This window comes from Narcine bancroftii, chromosome 1 (genome assembly GCF_036971445.1).
Source record: "Narcine bancroftii isolate sNarBan1 chromosome 1, sNarBan1.hap1, whole genome shotgun sequence".
Classification (NCBI taxonomy): Eukaryota; Metazoa; Chordata; class Chondrichthyes; order Torpediniformes; family Narcinidae; genus Narcine; species Narcine bancroftii.
This window is the reverse complement of record NC_091469.1, coordinates 258,420,078-258,439,399: the sequence shown is the minus strand read 5'-3', so window position 1 is coordinate 258,439,399 and position 19,322 is coordinate 258,420,078. Positions and strand designations below refer to the sequence as shown.

Sequence of the window (19,322 nt, the reverse complement as noted above, 5' to 3'; positions counted from 1 at the left end):
AAGCAAGTGACAGGGTCTCCCATGTGAGCACACAGATTCTGAACTTTCTGCTGACTATCCTCCATCATTAGAATCCTCATGAAATTCAATTTCCTGCAAGAATGTTGTCTCCAGTCATGTCAATGGAGAGAAAAAGCTGCAAAATGGATATTGCCATAATCATACCACACAGAAACCTCCTGCTCAGATCACTGAATTGTCTTGAGTATTAAGCACCCATTTACACTCATCCAACATTACCCCCCAATTTTATTTTCTACACATTCCCATTAACTCCACCCACATTCTTTCATTCACTTACACATTAGGGACAATTTATCAGGACCAATTAAACGGCCAACTCCCATTTCTTTGGTATATGGAAGGAAACCAGAGAACATCAAGGTCACGATCACAGAGAGAATGTGTTCAAGGACCGAACTGGAGATTAAGATTGGACCTGTGAAACAGCAACTCTACTACCAAGCTTATAGCACATTACATAGTTTATATTTGACAATATATTTTAAAATATATTCTAAACATTTAAGTGTTTGCATTTTTGTTTTAATTTTTTTTAACTTAATGGGGGAAAAAAAGTTTGACAATATAGAAAGAAGTTTAAATTCTGCAATCTCATTTGATGGTGACCTGGATGACTTGCCCAAGGAAGATATTGCCACTGAATCGTTTAAGGCAAGTGGGGTCAATTCTTCCAAATTCTCCTCCAAGAAAAAAAAATGTCCTCAGCAAGTGAAACTACGTTTTATTTCCTCCAAGGCAGATATATCCTTCCATGGGCAAGGAAACCAAAACCACAAGTCTAATCATTTCCAGCTTTGACTGATTCTGCCCAGAGGTCCTAAACTCACAAATAGATTAGGCTACATGCACTTATTTTTTCTTCAAATTGTTACCTTTAGCAAAGAAGGAGAACACCATTTGGAACAAAATCAAGAGTAGTCATGGAGGGGAAAAGGACTGCTGTGTCATTCAATTAGATGCAATCATTTCAAATAAAACATTGCATGTCATCCAGCAAAACACAGACAGGTATTTACAAAGCTATTCTGCTTAAACTGAAGATGATGGCTTTGAAAAACTCATGGCCTCTAAATAAGCTGCTAGAATACATGTCCCCAAACTTGAATTTGTATTATTAGTTAAGTACATAACTAGTTATTTTTTGCAGCTGAACCAAAATAATTCCTTGTGAATTAATTTGGTATTATTTTCCATGTAGTCTATTTATAAATTAATGATGCAAAATGTAACAGCTTTATTCCAGATCAGGCTTGAAGGTAGTGGATAGTGCTAAACCCGAAGTAGCAGTAATTCAGTTTCAAAGGTTTGTAATTTATTAAAAAATATGTCAGCTATTAACTTATGAGAACCAGTTGTCACTTAAGGACTTTGTAGGTGAACTGTAGTCAGGAGGGAAATTGACCAAAATGAAACTGCCTTGGAACGTTATTCATTAGACTTTCAAAACTTTATGGATCTGTTCTAAATGTACCTGCTAGAAGGAATTGCAGACACCTGTTGATTGATATCTGTGGGATTGCATGCCAGCATCCTGTCACCTTCAGCCTGGGTACCATGGGCAGGATGTTGAGGAAGAACAGGTACACCACCTTCTTTGCCAGGAATTACCATCTGTTATTTATGAAAAGAGAAAGGAAATATTCAAGACCAAATTTGCAAACTCAAATTAAATTCAGCTGCAATTGAACCAATGCACATTAGAGTGAAAGACAATGCTACTGGGATAAAACAAAACAAATTGAATACCAAAATGCTTAGTCAGAGCTTTGCTTTTGAGCCAAGTACTTATTGTCATCTCAGTACTATAGATATTTACATTGTATGAAGAACTTTTGCTCTTCATGAAAAGGATGGTTGTAGTATATTGTGTACAACAGATTTAAATTCATACAAGATTCGGAGAGCAAAGATAGGAAGAATATGAAAACTGAGTTTTTTTGTTCATGCACAATCCTCAAAGACTCCCAATGGATATACAGATACTTCATTCAACTCTTTCCAAAATAGGGAGCTTGATAGGGTAGATGCTATGAGAAAGATTTCCTCGGATATGCTGGATGGAGAAATTTAGAGTCTAGATTACAGATTATAATCTCAGGATAAACAGTTAACTACTTAAGACTAAAATGAAAAGTCATTTCTTAGAGGTATGAATCTACATCACAGAGAATTGTGGAGGTTTAGTTTTTGTATATTTTAAGCTAAGTTAGGTTGAATTTAGGGAATAAGTCAGGAAAACAAGATTAAATTAAGACCAAACATGAAACCTATAGAAGGTAAAGGCCTAATCATACACCTGTCTGTTATGCTCACACTCATTTCTTTAGATGCACATTCGTAATCTCTGAATTTAAAAAAAATCAAGGGAAGTGTGACAGGTTGCAAATAAAGTCTCAATGTTCAAATCCTCAAGACAGGAAACAGATATTGGAGATTATACTGTGGAATCTGGCCAACCCAAGCTTGACAAAGTGAATGTGGAGATATCCAGAGTATTTAGAGCAGTGGGAGGCTTACGTTGGGTTCCTACAGGGCAACAAGGTACCTGATCTGAATCTAATTTTCTTTGCTTGTTTGTTTCTGGGTTTTGCTTTAATAATACGGTAGAAGCTGGTAAAACCCTAGGATAAGTGGCTGTTTGGTGCTCCACATAGACTCTCAAAAACTCTTCTGCCTCACCCAATCCTCATCTTTACCTTTCTTCCCCTAAATCACAGGCTCTCATTCATGACTACCAACCAAGGGTCTCTCCTTACGCCATGTTGTTTTCCAATGCTTTCCTTTTCCAACTCCTGATCTCTTACCATCACTGGCTAATTGACCCAGTTTGACTGCATGGCAACCCCTCCACCCAATTGTTAGATGGTCAGCAGCAGTCTCCTGCCATTCTTCAACCTGCTGGCTCATTTCATGACCTGCAGGTGGAGGAAAAAGCCCACAAAATACAATTGAGCTGCTGCTATCATCTGTACCATGCCTTTTATCTTTGCCATTTTAATCTCTCCTGCAGGTTCCCTGTTAAATATTGGGGTCATAATAGGTCATGCCGTCAGCACGGATTTACTTCACCCTTCAGTATAGTCAGAGATAAACTTCCTATCAGTTTAACCATACCTGCACTTCAATCTCACTTTATGCAATGTCACACCTCTCCTTTAGTGCCATTATTAACACATCTGTGCAACATCTGGCATTACACTTGTTCATGCATCTTAGATTCCCCCTGCTGTAAATTTAGGATTCTATAGAGCTGCCTGATGAGTCAGTGCAAGCTAAAAAAGTGCTGTTCTGGCAAATTACATCTTCCAAGACAGTGCCCACAGCCTTGCAAGTCACTGAACGTGCATCTGCAGGTACGTTCTTAATGCATTAAGGACTTTTGCTGTTGTGACTGTTTCAGATTGAGAGCTCTGCACCTCCTGCTACTTCTACGTCAGACATTTCCCTCAAATCCCCTTTATTCTTTCTAATGATCATCCTAAAATATGCATACCATTTTCTTCTGCTTTCATGAATCGCAATCACCTTTGGATTTTTCTGTTTCCTCAGATGCTGCCTGACTTGCCCAGTGTTTACAGCATGTTCTGTTTTAGCTCAGATTTACGGCATTTGAAGTTTCTGATTTCTAGTTTTACCTCAAAGTACTCATCCAAAAACAGTCATGACTGAATGTTATATTTGTGTGACTTCTCTCTGTAGGACTTTATATTTATTTGAATCTTTATATCCTTACTGCTCAAAAAGATATCAATCACAAGCAAATAAGCAATAAATCTTAACTCCAATTATTTCATTTTGTAACTAGCAATTTTAAATTTCTAATAGCCAAGCAAGTGAGCTGATGGAAATGTAGAACACAACAGGGCTGCCAGTTATGAAAAAGCTACCCAGCTTCGATACATCCATGTTTTCAAACAAGCAGTACAAACTTTACTTTTTCAAATGCACATTCACTTCCTTTTTGAGAGTACCAACTTGGTCTGCTTCCACCATCCTTCAAGGAAAACATTCCTGGTGATTAGTGCATAATTTTACCTCCACCACCACCCAACTTTGTGCAAGTTTCAGTGCATGATGTTCACTTTGGGAAGTCCTACAAAGAGCAACATAAAGCCACATATCAAAGTTCACAGAGTGGACACAACATGACCTCAAGTGGTAGATTCTCAAACTATAGGCAACCACTCAATATTAAGGGGATGTGCCTTGCTTTTCTCTCTGACTCATGCACATTTGGAAATATCTTCAGAGGGCAATGGATGCAGAGCCTTTGAATATGCTTGGTAGATGTGGAAAGATTTTTGATAAATGAGGGGATGAAAGGCTACCACAGGAAGGCTCAAATCAGTTGAGGTTACAGTCAGAATAGGAATGAGCTTATTCAATAGTGGAACAGGCTGGAGTAGCCTACCATTGTTTTTAATTGGTATGCTCATATGCCAGGAATTTTTTTATTGCTTTCTAATCGAGTCAGGTAAATGAAGATTGACATATATATGATTTTATTCTATTGAAATAACAGTAATTTTAATCCAATATCATTGGTTAAAAGCAAGTCTTTGAATCAAGAAATCATGAGTTTACCTGATAAGGATGAGCAGCATGTACACCAGCAGTTAAGGCTGCTGGGGAATAGGCTAGGTCAGCTGAACCACCACCAAGTGTAGCAAAGGGCTGATAGGAAAGACGTGAACTGTAGAGCTGGGAGAAGGAAGAATGGCACACAAAACAGAGACAGATCTAAATAGTAATCAGAGTGAACAAACAAGGAACAAGAGGGAAACAAAGATTGTCATCATTGCAAACCTAACAATGGAAAGTTGAAAGTCTGAATTCTAAGATTTTAGTTTAATTATTATTCAAAACCCTAAAAATTACTTCTCCTGGTTTCACATGGATTCTTACCAGAAATGATTGTCCACCCCACTCTGAACCCTCCCCTCAGCCTATCACACATCGGAGCTCCCAACACCTGATTCCGACTCTGAATCCTTCCTTTGGCCTACACCAAAGCTCCCGTTTGGAGTTGGGTGTCGGAAGCTCCGGTTTAAGTCAAGGGGAGGGTTTGGAGTCAGGAGCTCTGGTGTGCAGTAGGCTGAGGGGAGAGTTCAGAGTTGGGTGTCGGGAGCTCCTGACGCCCAACTCTGAACCCTCCCTTTGGGCTAAATCGGAGCTTCCGATGCCCAACTCTGAGCCCTCCCCTGTCAGAGCCAGGGCTGAGGGGGGTGAGCGCTGAAAGATGAGTCTGACCGTGGGCTTCGGCATCTTCCTGCTTCTCTCCCACTGGGTGCTCAGTGCTGAAAGTCACCTTTCCACCAAAGATTAGAAAAGGCGCCTACAGGGACAGTGACGGCAATCAACACCTTTAACTTTGGCTGCTTGCTTCTTTCATTCAGCAAATGCTGGCCTTTGAAGTAGGCAGAGGGTTTTTTTAAAAAAAATGAATCGACTGTCAAGTTTTTTTAAGGTGTAGGTTATTTTCCAATATCTCAATATATCCAATACAATGTTGGATATGACTATTTTATGGTTCTACAGTGGTGAGGACAAGTAGGAAAGGCAAAATGAATGGCGTGGGAGCAGGGAAGGTTGGTTGCGGGGTGAGGGGTTGATGTAAGTAACTTTTAATGGGGGAGGGGGGTGCGGCGCAATTTCAGTACTTGCCTAGATATGCCACTGGTCATATGCTATCCTGCACTGCAGGCTTTTCTCCCTTCCTAGCATGCTATCTTGATAACAGATGGTTCCAAAATAAAATCTATTTTCTCCAAAAAGGGAAATCTTCACAAATGTGACTCCAAACAGAAATTTGTTTCTAAATTTTGTCTATTTCAGGTATACATACAAGTCATTATTCAAACAATGTTATAACAAACTCAGCCTTGGGACAGACTGCTATCAAGTAAGGCGGTGTCAATGCTCCAATACTCTTCTCTTCTTCTTAGCAGTAATACTGTATCTCACCGCCAAAATGCTTCTTACATAATGGAGCTAATTTACAGGATAAATGGGATATTGTTCAATTTACATCACCTCCGCTCCAGAATCAAGGTTATCCCAATTTCAAGTACGAAGCTACATTACACAGAGGATGTTGCAATATGTCAAGAAGAGAAGTCTCTGCCAACTCATTCAAAGAGAACATTTAATACAATAGCTACAGAAATATTTCTCTGATAATAAAGGTCCATGCAAAAGTTCTGGAAAATGTGGACCACTTTACACAACTCAGGACCCATATCTCAAATGTGTGCAAACATCAATGAAGAAATTTACCAGCATCTTCAATAAACTAGATGACCATTTACTATCTGAGGAAAAGATTGTTTAAATATTAAAGTCTCAAAGCCAGCACAAAGCTCATGGTAAGTCTGGCACCTCTACTCTATTCATGCACAAGCCCTCTCAAATCACGCATTGCCTGCCTGCTTGGTCAAGCATCATTTGTCCCATTTTTTTCAGAGTCTGCAAATCCCACATTGCTTCTTGATTTTTGGCCTCATCACCCACCTCAGAACTCAAACTACTCCCAATTCCAAGGATTATCCAAGAGTATATTGTGCTTCATTAATATCAAAAACAAAAGCTGTTTTCTTGAAAGCAACAAAGCAGGAAACTCTGGTGCATCCAATTAGACAACGGGTGGTATAGGTGGTGAAGCGGTTAGTGCAATGCCTTTACAGCGCCAGCAATCAGGATCGGGGTACGAATCCCACATTGTTCGAATGTCACGCTTCCACTTTCTCCCCATGTTTCCGTTGGTTTTTCCCAGAGGCTCCAGTTTCCTCCCACTGTTCGAAATGTACCAAGGATGTAGCTTAATTGGGTGTAAATTGGGCAGCAAGGACTCATGGGCTGAAATGGCCTGTTATTGTGCTCTAGCAAGGGATGCAAATCTCTTTTGCACTTTGCCAGAGGAAAACTGAAAAAAAAAATTTAACAATGTGGTCTGTTATAATTTGAGGCAGAAGGAAAGATCAAAGTGTAATTTGCTGAAACATGAAATCAAAATAACCTTTATTTCCAATTATTTCCATGATTCCTCAGAAGTTTTTTTTAAATCAGAAAGTGGTTCCTGGTCAAAGGAAAACTCATGCACCACCATGCTCTTCAGAGTGACTTTGTTTCGTGTCTGTGAACATTGAGTTGCGCCAAACATGCAAACAAAATGAATGTCTTCTTAAAGCAAGGTACTTTGGATTATTAATGCAGATGCAAAAATCTGAACTATTCTGAAATGTTGGCAGTAGTATAGGTTTATTCTGCAGAATGGATCCCTGGCGTGTGCGTGTGTGTAGAGAGAGAGAGAGGTTACACCAAGAAGTAAGTGTGTGTGTGTGTGTGTGTGTGTGTGTGTGTGTGTGTGTGTGTGTGTGTGTGTGTGTGTGTGTGTGTAAGTAAGCAGGTTACAGCAAGATATGTGTGTGTGTGTGAGAGCAGGTTACAGCAAGATATGTGTGTGTGTGTGCGAGCAGGTTACAGCAAGATGTGTGTGTGTGTGTGTGTGTGTGTGTGTGTGTGTGTGTGGGTGTGAGAGCAGGTTACAGCAAGATATGTGTGTTTGTGAGAGCAGCTTACAGCAAGATATGTGTGTGTGAGAGCAGGTTACAGCAAGATATGTGTGTTTGTGAGAGCAGGTTACAGCAAGATATGTGTGTGTGTGTGTGTGAGAGCATGTTACAGCAAGATATGTGTGTGTGTGTGTGAGAGCAGGTTACAGCAAGATATGTGTGTGTGTGTGTGTGAGAGCAGGTTACAGCAAGATATGTGTGTGTGAGAGCAGGTTACAGCAAGATGTGTGTGTGTGAGAGAGCAGGTTACAGCAAGATATGTGTGTGTGTGTGTGAGAGAGCAGGTTACAGCAAGATATGTGTGTGTGTGTGATAGCAGGTTACAGCAAGATGTGTGTGTGTGTGAGAGAGAGAGTTACACCAGCGTGTGCATCTTACACCCAGAATGATGTGTGTGGGTGTGTTTTACACCAAGTGTGTGCGTGCGTGTGTGTGTGTGTGTGTGTGTGTGTGTGTGTGTGTGTGTGTGTGTGTGTGTGTGTGTGTGTGTGTGTGTGTGTGTGTGTGTAAAAAACAAAGTAGTAGTTACGTGAAGTCTAGATAAGGCTTCAAAGTTGAAAAGGATAAAATAATTATGATAAATCAGAAGGAAGTAATACCAAGTATGTCTTCTAAAAAGACTACAGGAGAATCAATATAGCAAAGGGAAATAAAACACTACACAGACTACTTCCACTTCAGGAAATAATGATTGTGAACAGGTGATCCTGAAATCAATTCAGATTAAAATATGAGAATTTTCTGGTACTACTTCATGAGAGAAAACCATTACTATCAGGATCGGCACTCTTATCTATTACAATGATGGGTCATAGTAATTCGATTAAAATGAACATTTAGCTTAGATTTCTCTATCTTTTTCAAGAGTTACATATTTTTATTCCTAAATCCTTTTTTAGTTCGGTTTTAATTTTAGTTCAGTTCTTTCTTCCAACATATGGGAGGGAAAACAACCACATATAAATAAAGCCCAGCTTCAAAAAACTCAAAGAAATGGGGTATTATCACTTCCAGATTTTAGACTTTATTATTGTGCAACTAATATCCATAATCTAATTTTATTATTACATTTTGATAAGTCAGTTAATCGTCCATCTTGGGTAGAAATGGATTGCATTTTTAAAAAAAAATATCTATCTTAGCAATCTTAGGTTCCTTTTAACTATTTTCCCTTTTTTTAAAATTAACATCTAACCCATTAGTGAGACATAGATTAAGAATATGGGCCCAATTTAGAATATAAATTGGTCTTAATAGTTTTTCTCTGGCAAGTCCTATTGTAGATAATCTATTTTTTTGAACCTTTGGTGATGGATGTAGGTTTTAAGGAATGGTTTAGCTTAGGCATTCAAAATTATAAGAATCTTTTTATTCAAGATAACTTTGTTTCCTTTGAACAATTATCTGCCACATTTAATCTTTCCAACAGATACTACAGTACAACTCCAATTATCTGAAATCAGATTCTCCGAAATCCTTAGTTATCTGAAATTTAAAAAAAAACCATTTTTTGGATAAATGAGGATATCCAAAACAAATCAGTGATCCTCTTTTATCTGAAATTTTTTTTGTAGCCAAACTGACCGGGTCGCCAGTCTCCCGGCGGCAACAGCAGTGGCTCAGGCTCCTGAAATGAGTGGGGCCTCGGTGGGGAAGTGTCAGTGATCAACAGTGGGCAACATTTTTTTGGGGTGAGAATTAAACTTTATTGCAATGCTTGAAAAGCCTTCCCTTGTTGTTTGTTGTTGTCTAAACATTGATACAAGTGAGTTGCTGTTGCTACTGGGCTGTTTTAAAATGACCAGTAATCCAAAAAAAAAATCGCTTATCTGAAATGGGCCCAGTCCTGACCATTTTGGATAATTGGAGCCGTACTGTATTCACAAATTAGACATTTTGTTCAATCCAAGCTTTCTGATTTTCCTCAAATTTCAGACACTAATATTCTTGATTTGTTTTTTAAACTTACAAATTTTTTTTCAAGGTGGATTAATATCATTTATTTACAATGAATTATTGAAATTAAGATCAGCCTCAATGACTGGGATTAAGAATGATTGGGAATGAGATTTGAATATAACCTTTTCAGACGAGGACTGGTCCTCTAGTCTTAGCTTGATTAATGATTCTTCATTTTGTGCAGGACATTGCTTTTTGCTATTTAAGGTGGTACATAGAATACACATGTCTAAACTTAAACTATCTCGTTTTGATGCAGATATTGATCCACTATGTGCAAAATGCTTTGAAGCTTCACTGATCCACATGTTTTGGGAGTGCCCAAATTTAAAGAGTTTTTGGAAAGACATTTTCCAAACTTTATTCATGATTTTTAAGATCAAAGTAGAGCCTTGTCCTTTAATTGCTCTGTTTGTTTTATTTTTGTGTGAGCCAGATATAGTCCTGTCTGCAACTCAAGGAAAAGTTTTAGCTTTTACTACACTTTTGGCCAGACGAGCAATTTTACTGAAATGGAAGGATGATTCCTTACCTACCCATGCACAGTGGTTACATGATGTAACATGATGTCTTACTTAAGCTTGGAGAAAATTACATACAATATTAAGATAGAAAATTTCAATTTGTTAAAATGTGGAGCCCATTCTTGGAATACAATTACTTGAAAGGATTAAGGACTCTGAAGTGTCTAGGAGTTCATAATTCGATGTCTGGATGTCGGTATCTGATTTCAAACTTCCTTTTGTATAACTAATGGCAACCTTGATTAGAGGGAGGGGGTAGATTAGTTTTTGTATTATAGGTTTTCTTTTTTATCTTTTTTATTAAAAGTCAAATAACTTGGTGAATAGGTTTAATTATGTACATTAAGAATATGCTAATTGCTTTGTTTTTCATATGAATAGGCAACTGGCCAATGCTGTTATATTATTTTTTCTGATTTTCTTTACTGATTATATATCTCATTGAATTTTGTATGCATGTTTATATATTAAACTCAATAAAATATTTTAAAGATTACAATTATTCTACCCAACCATCTCCCTAAAGTTTCCCAAATTCATTTGTTCAGGTGAGAGAAAATGGCAGAGATGTGCATTTGCAATTTCTTCCTGAAGCTATACAGGTATTAGCAAGAAAAATCACAAACAAGTGTACCCATTTCTTCTTCTTGCACAGGGACGTGCATTACTTTCCTCTCAATGGCATGAACAGTTTGACTTTTAATATTACCATCCCTTTTAATTGTTTGTCAGTAACATAAAAAAATGAAATCCCTGTTGAATGTTAGTCTGACAGAGATTATCACCCTAATTTAGAATTCCAGTTTTGTATCACTGGATAACATTCATTTGGGGACTGTGAATAGCTGGCAAATACACATTCATAAATTATGTTGATTTATCACTCCTGTCAACATGAATTAATTTTATTCAGTAACCTCCTGTGTGACACCTTATTGAAGTCATTTGCAAAGCCCAATTACACATCCATTGGATCACTCACATTTATTCTACGAGCTAGTATTCATATTTGGACAGATAAATCGAATACGACTTCCTTTTCATAAATCAATATTAACTTTGCCCCAGCCTATTTTTCTGTCACCCAAAATAAAAAAAAGTTAAAGCATTTTTCCCTCTCCTGTTAGGAGATTTGTTTTTTCAATTGATAGAGGGCGCATTATTGCACATTTGCAAACCATAACTGGTGGATGAGTAAACTCACTTGATGAGTAAAGGTCAAACCTAGCATGGGGACCTTCAGTGTGTCCATCGTCACTGGCCTGGGAGTCTGAAAATGTGTCTTACTAATAGTAAAAACACACTATGTACAAACATAGACAAACACAAAAGAGAAAGAAAAAAGAGAAAAGGAAAATAGAACTTAGAGAAAAAAGGTCAGCTTTTTATGCATCTTTCAAAAATCTCAATTTTGATATACATGTGAACAATATATGAAAAATGACATTTCAAGAATATATTTATGAACCCACAAACGAAGCAATTTAATACTGAACTTGGCTGCAAATTCAATCTATTTTCATTGACTTTTGCTTACCAGAGTTGACTGTATACAGAATTTCCAGAATTTAAACTTACAAAGTTGGCTCTGTTCGCCTTCAGTTTTCTCCTTACTGATTTGATGGCTCACTGCACAATGAGCCCTCATGGGAATACATTTCATGTGCAAGCCTAAACAGCAAGATTTTCCAATTGCAAGAGCACTTTGAATTTTATTTTTTTCGAGGCAGTGGACAGCTCAGTTGCTCTGATTAATATTTTTTCTACTTGCCCTGCATAACCAAGACTGACTGTAGCACCTTCTTCAGCACCAATGAGAGCAGGAAAACCTATTATCTTTACAGATGAAATCCACATTGTCCTCAACCTGACAACTGATGAGAATTTCTTTTTCAGGGCTATCTCACCCACTAATTTTCAGCTGCAGTTTCCCTCCCAGTGCCATCTTCATCTTAACCTCCTCTCGTCCCAAAACCTTATTATTCTTCCCACACACAAACCTAGACATCATTCCATACCAATTGGAGACCCAGCTCAAAGCATCACATGACCTTGCACCACTCATCAGCCTCCTTTATTTGCCCTTTTCATTGAAGGGGCCACAGATTCCTTTCCAACACTAATAATGGACTTCTGCCCCTCTAACTCTAGCTCAATGTCCTAATTGGCCAGTATCATGTTCCCAGCAGTTACAAGTAGGTCACTTTTTACTCAACAGTTTCCTGTTAATAACAGAACATCACTTTAACTGAGATCACCAAGATGTTCTAGTAGAGTTTTTGAATTTAATTATAATGTCCAATTTATATCACAAAAGACACTGCCACATTTCTATAGTACTTAATAGTACTAGTCAAGTTAATAGTTTAATCTGCAGGAAAATACGGCAAAAGTCCGAGTGAATTTGCCCAAATGCCACATGTATGATTTATTTTATTTGAACGGAGAGGGTCTCAGTGCTTGGTTTCAATTTGTTCATTCAAAATATGCAAATCTATTCTCTACAGATAAACGGATGGCACAGTATTTCCACAGCCAGATTAATAAATATTGGAGTTAGTCTATTAGTTTCCTTGTCGAGGGTCAATGGTGAAAACAATGGTGCTGACAACATGTGGAAACTGAGTGCTGGACTCAAAAGATCACTCAGCTACTTGAAAATGTATGTTAATACATCTTTTGCCCAATTCATGATAGACACTGTGACTTTGTTTAAAAATGATCAGGAGTGTTGAATGAATGGATCACTCACAAATATCTTAAAACTGGGCAAAAGACAAATACTCCAACTAGAGGACATTCCTGATGAGCATAGCGAGTTAGATTTGCATTGGCTTTAGATTCTAATCTATATTTTAATATTTGTTTTACACATTTGATATGGAATCAAAAATATAAAACTTTTGGAACAGAAAGGTCTTTTATTTTAAGTGATGTATTGTTATAATTTTCAGCCAACCGAACTAAAGACCTATAAAACAACCACTATTCACAGTCACATGGGAAGGTTATGTATCCCATCCATCTTTACTGCAAAAAGCACCCATATTAAACATATCAAGTTATTGGATTGATTAGATTTTTATCTATCATTTGAAAAACTGCTAGTATGTCCTTCCAAGTCTGATCTAACATAGAATGCACCTCATTACTGAATTATAAGTAACAAAGGTTATTTTATGTTTCTTACCTGTGAGGGAGGAGATGTAGAGAAAGATGTGGTACATACTTCCTGGGAATCTTCTACAGAAGGAAGAGTCGCTGTATCCTCTTCATTAGGTGCCCTGAAGAGACCATTAATAAAGATTTTGATTTACTTAATGCACCTTTTCATTCCATCATTGAGCCTATACCAGGTGAAGCTAAAACTTATTTAGATTTACACCAACAATACATTACAATTTTATTTATACCTTTCATAAGCATCCAGTTCACTCCACAATGATGGTACTTTTCAACCTGGTTCTTACTTTAATGCTTTGATGGACAATTCTTTAGAAAATAACTAATACAAGTACATGACTGCAGAATTCTATACAAATGGATTTGAAGCCTATACAATGAGAAAGCAAGTTTTCAGGGACAGATTATAAAACAATGTTTTTGTTTTGATTAAATTGTATGCTAAATTATTGTCTGTTTGAAGTATTTGCCTAGGTGTTGAACATGAATTTCACTTAGTCATGTTTGATAGTTACGCCCAAAGTGTGAACTTGCCAGACTGAGTACTTCTCATTTTATGATCTGATTACATTTCCCAGTACATTCAGTAGAGGCACTGTTTATGTTAAATACTTGCATGTCAAATCAGAGATTATTAAGCCCAATAATTTAATTTAAAAAATAGGATACAATGAGAAGGTTATTTCTCATTGACAATGCAATCCAATGCTTAAGTAGGTACCATCTTTTCTTATAACATAAAAGGATGTCATCTCACCTATCAAATTAACAGAGAATTCTCATCAGTCCCTCATTTGATTCAATATAACCTATACCTTCTGACATGTTCATCAACTCTGAGGATGGCAGCATTGATGCAGCTGCTTTCGGTGCTCCTCCACAGGGTTTCTTCCCATGGGTGCAAACAGGTTTAAACTGCTTGTAGAAAGGGATTAGCAGCATTTTGTTTAATATATTGGAGAATCCATAAAGGTCCGTGCCCATGATGACAGAGCCCATGCTTAGTGGTAAAGACCATGAGGTTCAGAGCTCTGGTGGAGTAATGGACCACCGTTGTAGAATACCACCCTACTCTCCGGCTGAAAGGAAGAAGTCTGGGAGAAAGACCCTATAGAGTAGGAGGAGCAGTGAGGGGTTCAGCAGTTAAAGGCTTCACATCATGGTGTGGGCTGCTAGAGACTAGTGCTTGGCAACCAGATATCAGGACTCTCAAGAATGCTGAGGGTTGGCATGAATCTTGAAGGTCCTCAGACATTGATAGCTTTCTAATCACTTCAGGGGTTCAGAACCAGTGGCCAAGGAGGGTGACTTAGATGCCTGGAGCTGGGCAGCACAATTGGTGGAGCAGTTAGTGCAATGTCTTTACAGAGCCAGCGATCAGGACTGGGGTTTGAATCCTGCGCTGACTCTAAGGAGTTGGTACATTCTCCCCGTGTCTGCATGAGTTTTCCCTGGGGGCTCCAGTTTCCTCCCACCATTTGAAACGTACTGCGGGTTGTAGGTTAATTGGGTGGCGTGGACTCATGGGCCGAAATGGCCTGTGATTATGCTGTATGTCTAAAAAAAAGCTCAGGTTCACCACTGCAACAGATGGGAGGTCATGCATCTACAGAGGTTAGGGAGCTCAGTGGCATTTGAGGGACGGGATCTATGGACACCCGACGTCTCTGAAGTGATTCTATTATGCTTCTCTTTTTGCTTGAGGCACTGAAATATTGGCACCTTTTGTGTGCCTGAGGGCAAGTAAAGGGAAAAAAATGTGTATTTTATTGTACGATAAAAAAGGAATCTTGAAATCTCTCCTGCCATCCACCTACTTTGGAGGCAATTTACAGTGATCATTTAATCAACTATTAAGCCTTTGGAATGTAATAAGAAAATTGAATACTTGAGGAAACAAGAAGAATATGAGAAATCCACAAGGAAACTGCCTGACACACCCAATCACTGGAGGTGTATGGCAGCAGTGTTATCTAGATAAAAGGAATTAGTAAAAAGATTGCTGAATTTTAGAACAGTAAAGTTACCTTCAGTATGTTACTGTATTGTGAGATAGCAATAAAAAGCCATCCGTTTCAGTATTGATAGCAGGAAAGCCTGCTTCTTTCTTTGTGGCTGATAGTTGATTATTTTGGCAAGCCATTTTATCATACCATGTTGGTCTGATGGGGCTTCATCAATGGCCGGTCAATGAAATTGATTTATGATTTGAATTTAAAAATTAAATGTATAAATTGTACTTTAGTTGTTCAGAATACAGTGGTTGAACTCAATGGATTTATATAAAACCAATTGATTAATTTGCTGAAACTGGAATTTACAATTGTAAATGGAATTTACAAATGGAAATTCTGATTACACATAAAATGCAAAAGATGACTAACACTGGGGAAGCAGGAGAATTGCTCTCCATTAAACTTGTATCTTGCAGACCAACATGCTTTCAATGGGGAAGACTGGTGGAAGAAAGGTGAAAACAAATAATAATTTTAAAAAAGGATAAAATTCCACAATCTGCAGCTGGAGAAAAGTTAATAGCACGAGTCCAACATATTTGTCTTCTTTCAATAATATGATGCTGTGAAAGCAACTGAATTCCCCTACTATTAATATCCTTGGGGTTACCATCAACCATAAACTGAACTGGAGTAGTTATGCATACAATATGGCAAAACGAGAAGCTCAGAGGCTAGAAAACCAGTGGTGAGCAATTCACTTAACTCCCCAAAGCCTTCCCACCATCTATATCAGAAATATGATGGAATACTCTCCACTTGCCACTAAAGAAGCTCGACACCACATAGAACAAAGCAGCCTGCTTGATAGGTACACCATCCATATCTATTCACTCATTCCAACATGGAACACAGTAGAAGTCGTTTATACTCACGGCCTCTACCAGCCAGGACAAGGGTGGCAAAAGTGTGGGAATAACTCCCCTCTGAGGTCACCCCAAGCACTACAGTTGTTCAAAAAGGCAACTCATCACCACCCTTTTAAAGGACAATTCAGGATCGATAATTAAATGCTGGATCAGCCCTTTGAAGCCCACACCCCTTGAACATATAAACAATCTTGTTTTTTAAGTAAATCTTTCTTTCATTCGGATTAGATCCACAGCAATCTTTCACTCCAACAATGCTACATTTAAGAATAATCAATAGGAAAGAATATTTGGGACTGATTCGGAATATTTCTGTCAGCAAATCTGATCTAGAACACCTCCAGTGAAGGCTGATGCCAATTAGAATGCAGGCTCACATTCCGGATTCTCCATTCTGATTCACCACTCTCAAGTATGTAATCCTGAAACATGGCTAAACTCTGGGGAGAGGGGTGGGGGGGGGGGGGGGGGTTAAGCTGGAGGCTGGGCATGTGGTGCCTGAAGTTCTCAACCACAGCTGCTATTTTCCACTTCCTCTGGAAACTGCAACCTTCAAGTAGACAAAGAAAGGAATGTATTGCCTCTCATTTAATTAATGCCAGCACGGCAAATGTGGAACCAAGTTGCAGTCTTGGAGAATTATTAAAGCTACCTACCACAAAGTAACACTGGCATTGGACTCAGCCAAGAACACTGAATGCTTGTATATGCAGTGCACCTTTCAAATGGAAAAACATTCAACTTAATCATATCAGACTAAATGGACAAAGAGTTCTGCCAAGTCAAAGAATGCATGTTAAAAAGGGGGACATAAGATTATCTGAGTATTTAAAAAAACAGGAAGATGGAGACCTTTGGACCAAGTTGATTCAAACAGCAAGAATGCAAAGTGAAAAATATGCAGGTGAAAGTCCAAGAAAAGTAGGCAAGGTTAGCTGAAGAGATTTTAGGTGTAAAAAAAAAAAGGACAACAGCACCATTTTGAATGCATTGGAATGGAAGCTAATGCACAGCATGAAAAGTAAAGAAATACAAGTGGAGCTGAATGCAGGTTAGGATAGAGATGTTTTTCTACAAGGAGAATGGATTCAGTCTAAGTGAGAAGAGAATAGAGAGCAACCGGAAGCATCTTCGACACCTCACTGCGGCAGTCCATCATCCAATCTGGTTTCAGGACAACACCATCATCCTGGTACCCAAGAGGTGGACAATAACAGGCCTCAATGACAATCGCCCTGTGGCACTGACCTCCACCAATATGAAATCCTTTGATTATTTTCTTTCCTTAAGCTTTAACTTTCTGCACAGGATGCAATTTCCATAATTAATCTACTATGCTCCTAATCAATAGACTTGTAACCACAGTAGTTTGTTCCAGTCATGATAAATATATCCAGCTAGTTTAAACTTTGAAAAGTTAATCAAAGGTACAAATTGGTGACTCTGGAGTATTGCAATTACAGCCATGGATCACTCGGCCTTTTGTATATCAAGCACCCTCAAATGTGAGCATTTTGAGAAGGTGGGACAATATCATGAGGAATAACCAGTATGAGGATGATCAAGATATTATTTGGGATAAAAAGTTTAAACCCTGAGGGAGGCAAACACGCTAAGGAGAGACAATCCCACATTACATATGTTACGTACTCAAAAACAGCAATAGAAAGACAGTGTTATAGAGGTTATTTAAAATAATATTTTACCAAATATATACACCTTATCTAAACTTAACCCCCAACTATGTGCGTGCATGTAAACTATCCCAAACCATTACAATTCAGTCCCAATTCTGAAACTTCAGTTCGAAATCCAGTCTCAGAAAACCCAGTGTTGACACGCAGGCTTTAAATTGATCAAAGTAGTAATCATGGAGTAGATGGGAGAGACCGGGGTGACACACTGTTGTCACTTGTTAAAGTGCTTCCAAAGAAATGCTCTTTTCAGATGAGTGGCAATCAAAACTGCTCTTTTCTTTGCACAGGAGACAGGAAGTGAGTGATTTTCACAAATCTTCCAGAACCCTTTCATGGGTCAGCCAAAATAACCTTCACAATGGTCACAATCCAAATGCAGTATTTTTATGCTTCCAGAACCCTTTCGTGGGTCAGCTGTTCAAAGTGACCTTCCGTTTTGGTCACGGTTTGGCACACAAATCCTCCTTCAAAAGTGACTGTTCTTTTGGCCACGGTGGGGTATATTCACTCTCCTTACAGAGAGAATTCAGACAACTTGTCTTTTACCACACAAGGCTACTTCAGCACAGAATCCCTTCAAAGAGATGCTTCTCCAAGTGCTGGTCCCTTAAAATGGCCCCCGATCAAAAAGTGTACTGTTTCTTTAATATGTTGGTCACAGGGTCTCTGCACCCGTATTCCAGGCCCTTCCCCTCTCTTCAGAAGTTGCAAATTTGAGTGCATGCTATCCCCAGCCTGTTAGCCCACTCAAATGAAAATGAACAAGGTTAAGGTAGGGGTGGCCAACCTTTAATTTTTAATTTAGGCATACAGTATGGTAAAAGGCCATTTCAGCCAACGAGTCCGTGCCACCCAATTAGCCTACACCCCCGGTTTGTACCCATAGGCTGAAATGGCTTGTTACCATGCTATATGACTAAATTAAAAATGAAAAGATAGCCCATCCCTGGGTTAAGGAATTGAAATTAGAGAATATGTCACCAAACTATTCTCACAGTAGGTTTAGGCTCTTGATTCAGAGAAACTTGAGGGATGAAAAATTAATTGAAAATATACCATACAAACAGGAAAGTAAGATCGCTATGTAATATTGTATCAGCTTAATTATTTTGCAACTAGAAAAGACAAAGTGGATGTTAATATTGAATAAAATATACTGCCATTGTAACACTAAAAACCATTCTGCATTACCACAGAAATACAGTTTTCTGAATGTGTACTTTTCTGGGATTTCTGAAGTTATTGATATGCAGATTAGCTTCACAAGATGGCAAAAGGAATCAATAGAACGATGCAAAAATGTTTTAAATAAATGAATGATGTGCTCCATGCCCATAACAATCGTGCGATGTAACAAGCTTTTTTTTAGCATTTCATGTGTTCTCAAACAGCACCCAAAACACAACCTATTTTACACATCATTAATAACAAATATGACAATTAACATTTCATCCTTCCAATTTTTCTGTGGGCATGCACC

General features: G+C 38.3%; 1 protein-coding gene across 8 annotated transcripts in view; it reads right to left on the bottom strand.

Annotated features, from left to right (window-relative positions):
- Positions 1-19,322, bottom strand: part of atg13 (ATG13 autophagy related 13 homolog (S. cerevisiae)) — a 71,725-nt gene that overhangs the window by 17,512 nt on the left and 34,891 nt on the right. For 5 of the 8 annotated variants that reach the window (XM_069896319.1, XM_069896302.1, XM_069896314.1 and 2 more), the window contains 4 exons: positions 13,269-13,362; positions 11,283-11,381; positions 4,609-4,725; positions 1,496-1,635 (listed from right to left, as the gene is read on the bottom strand). In XM_069896319.1, the coding sequence (XP_069752420.1) occupies positions 1,496-1,635; positions 4,609-4,725; positions 11,283-11,381; positions 13,269-13,362 (450 nt within the window). The remainder of the gene's footprint in view (positions 1-1,495; positions 1,636-4,608; positions 4,726-11,282; positions 11,382-13,268; positions 13,363-19,322) is intronic. The other 3 variants (XM_069896326.1, XM_069896309.1, XM_069896329.1) reach the window with 3 other exon arrangements.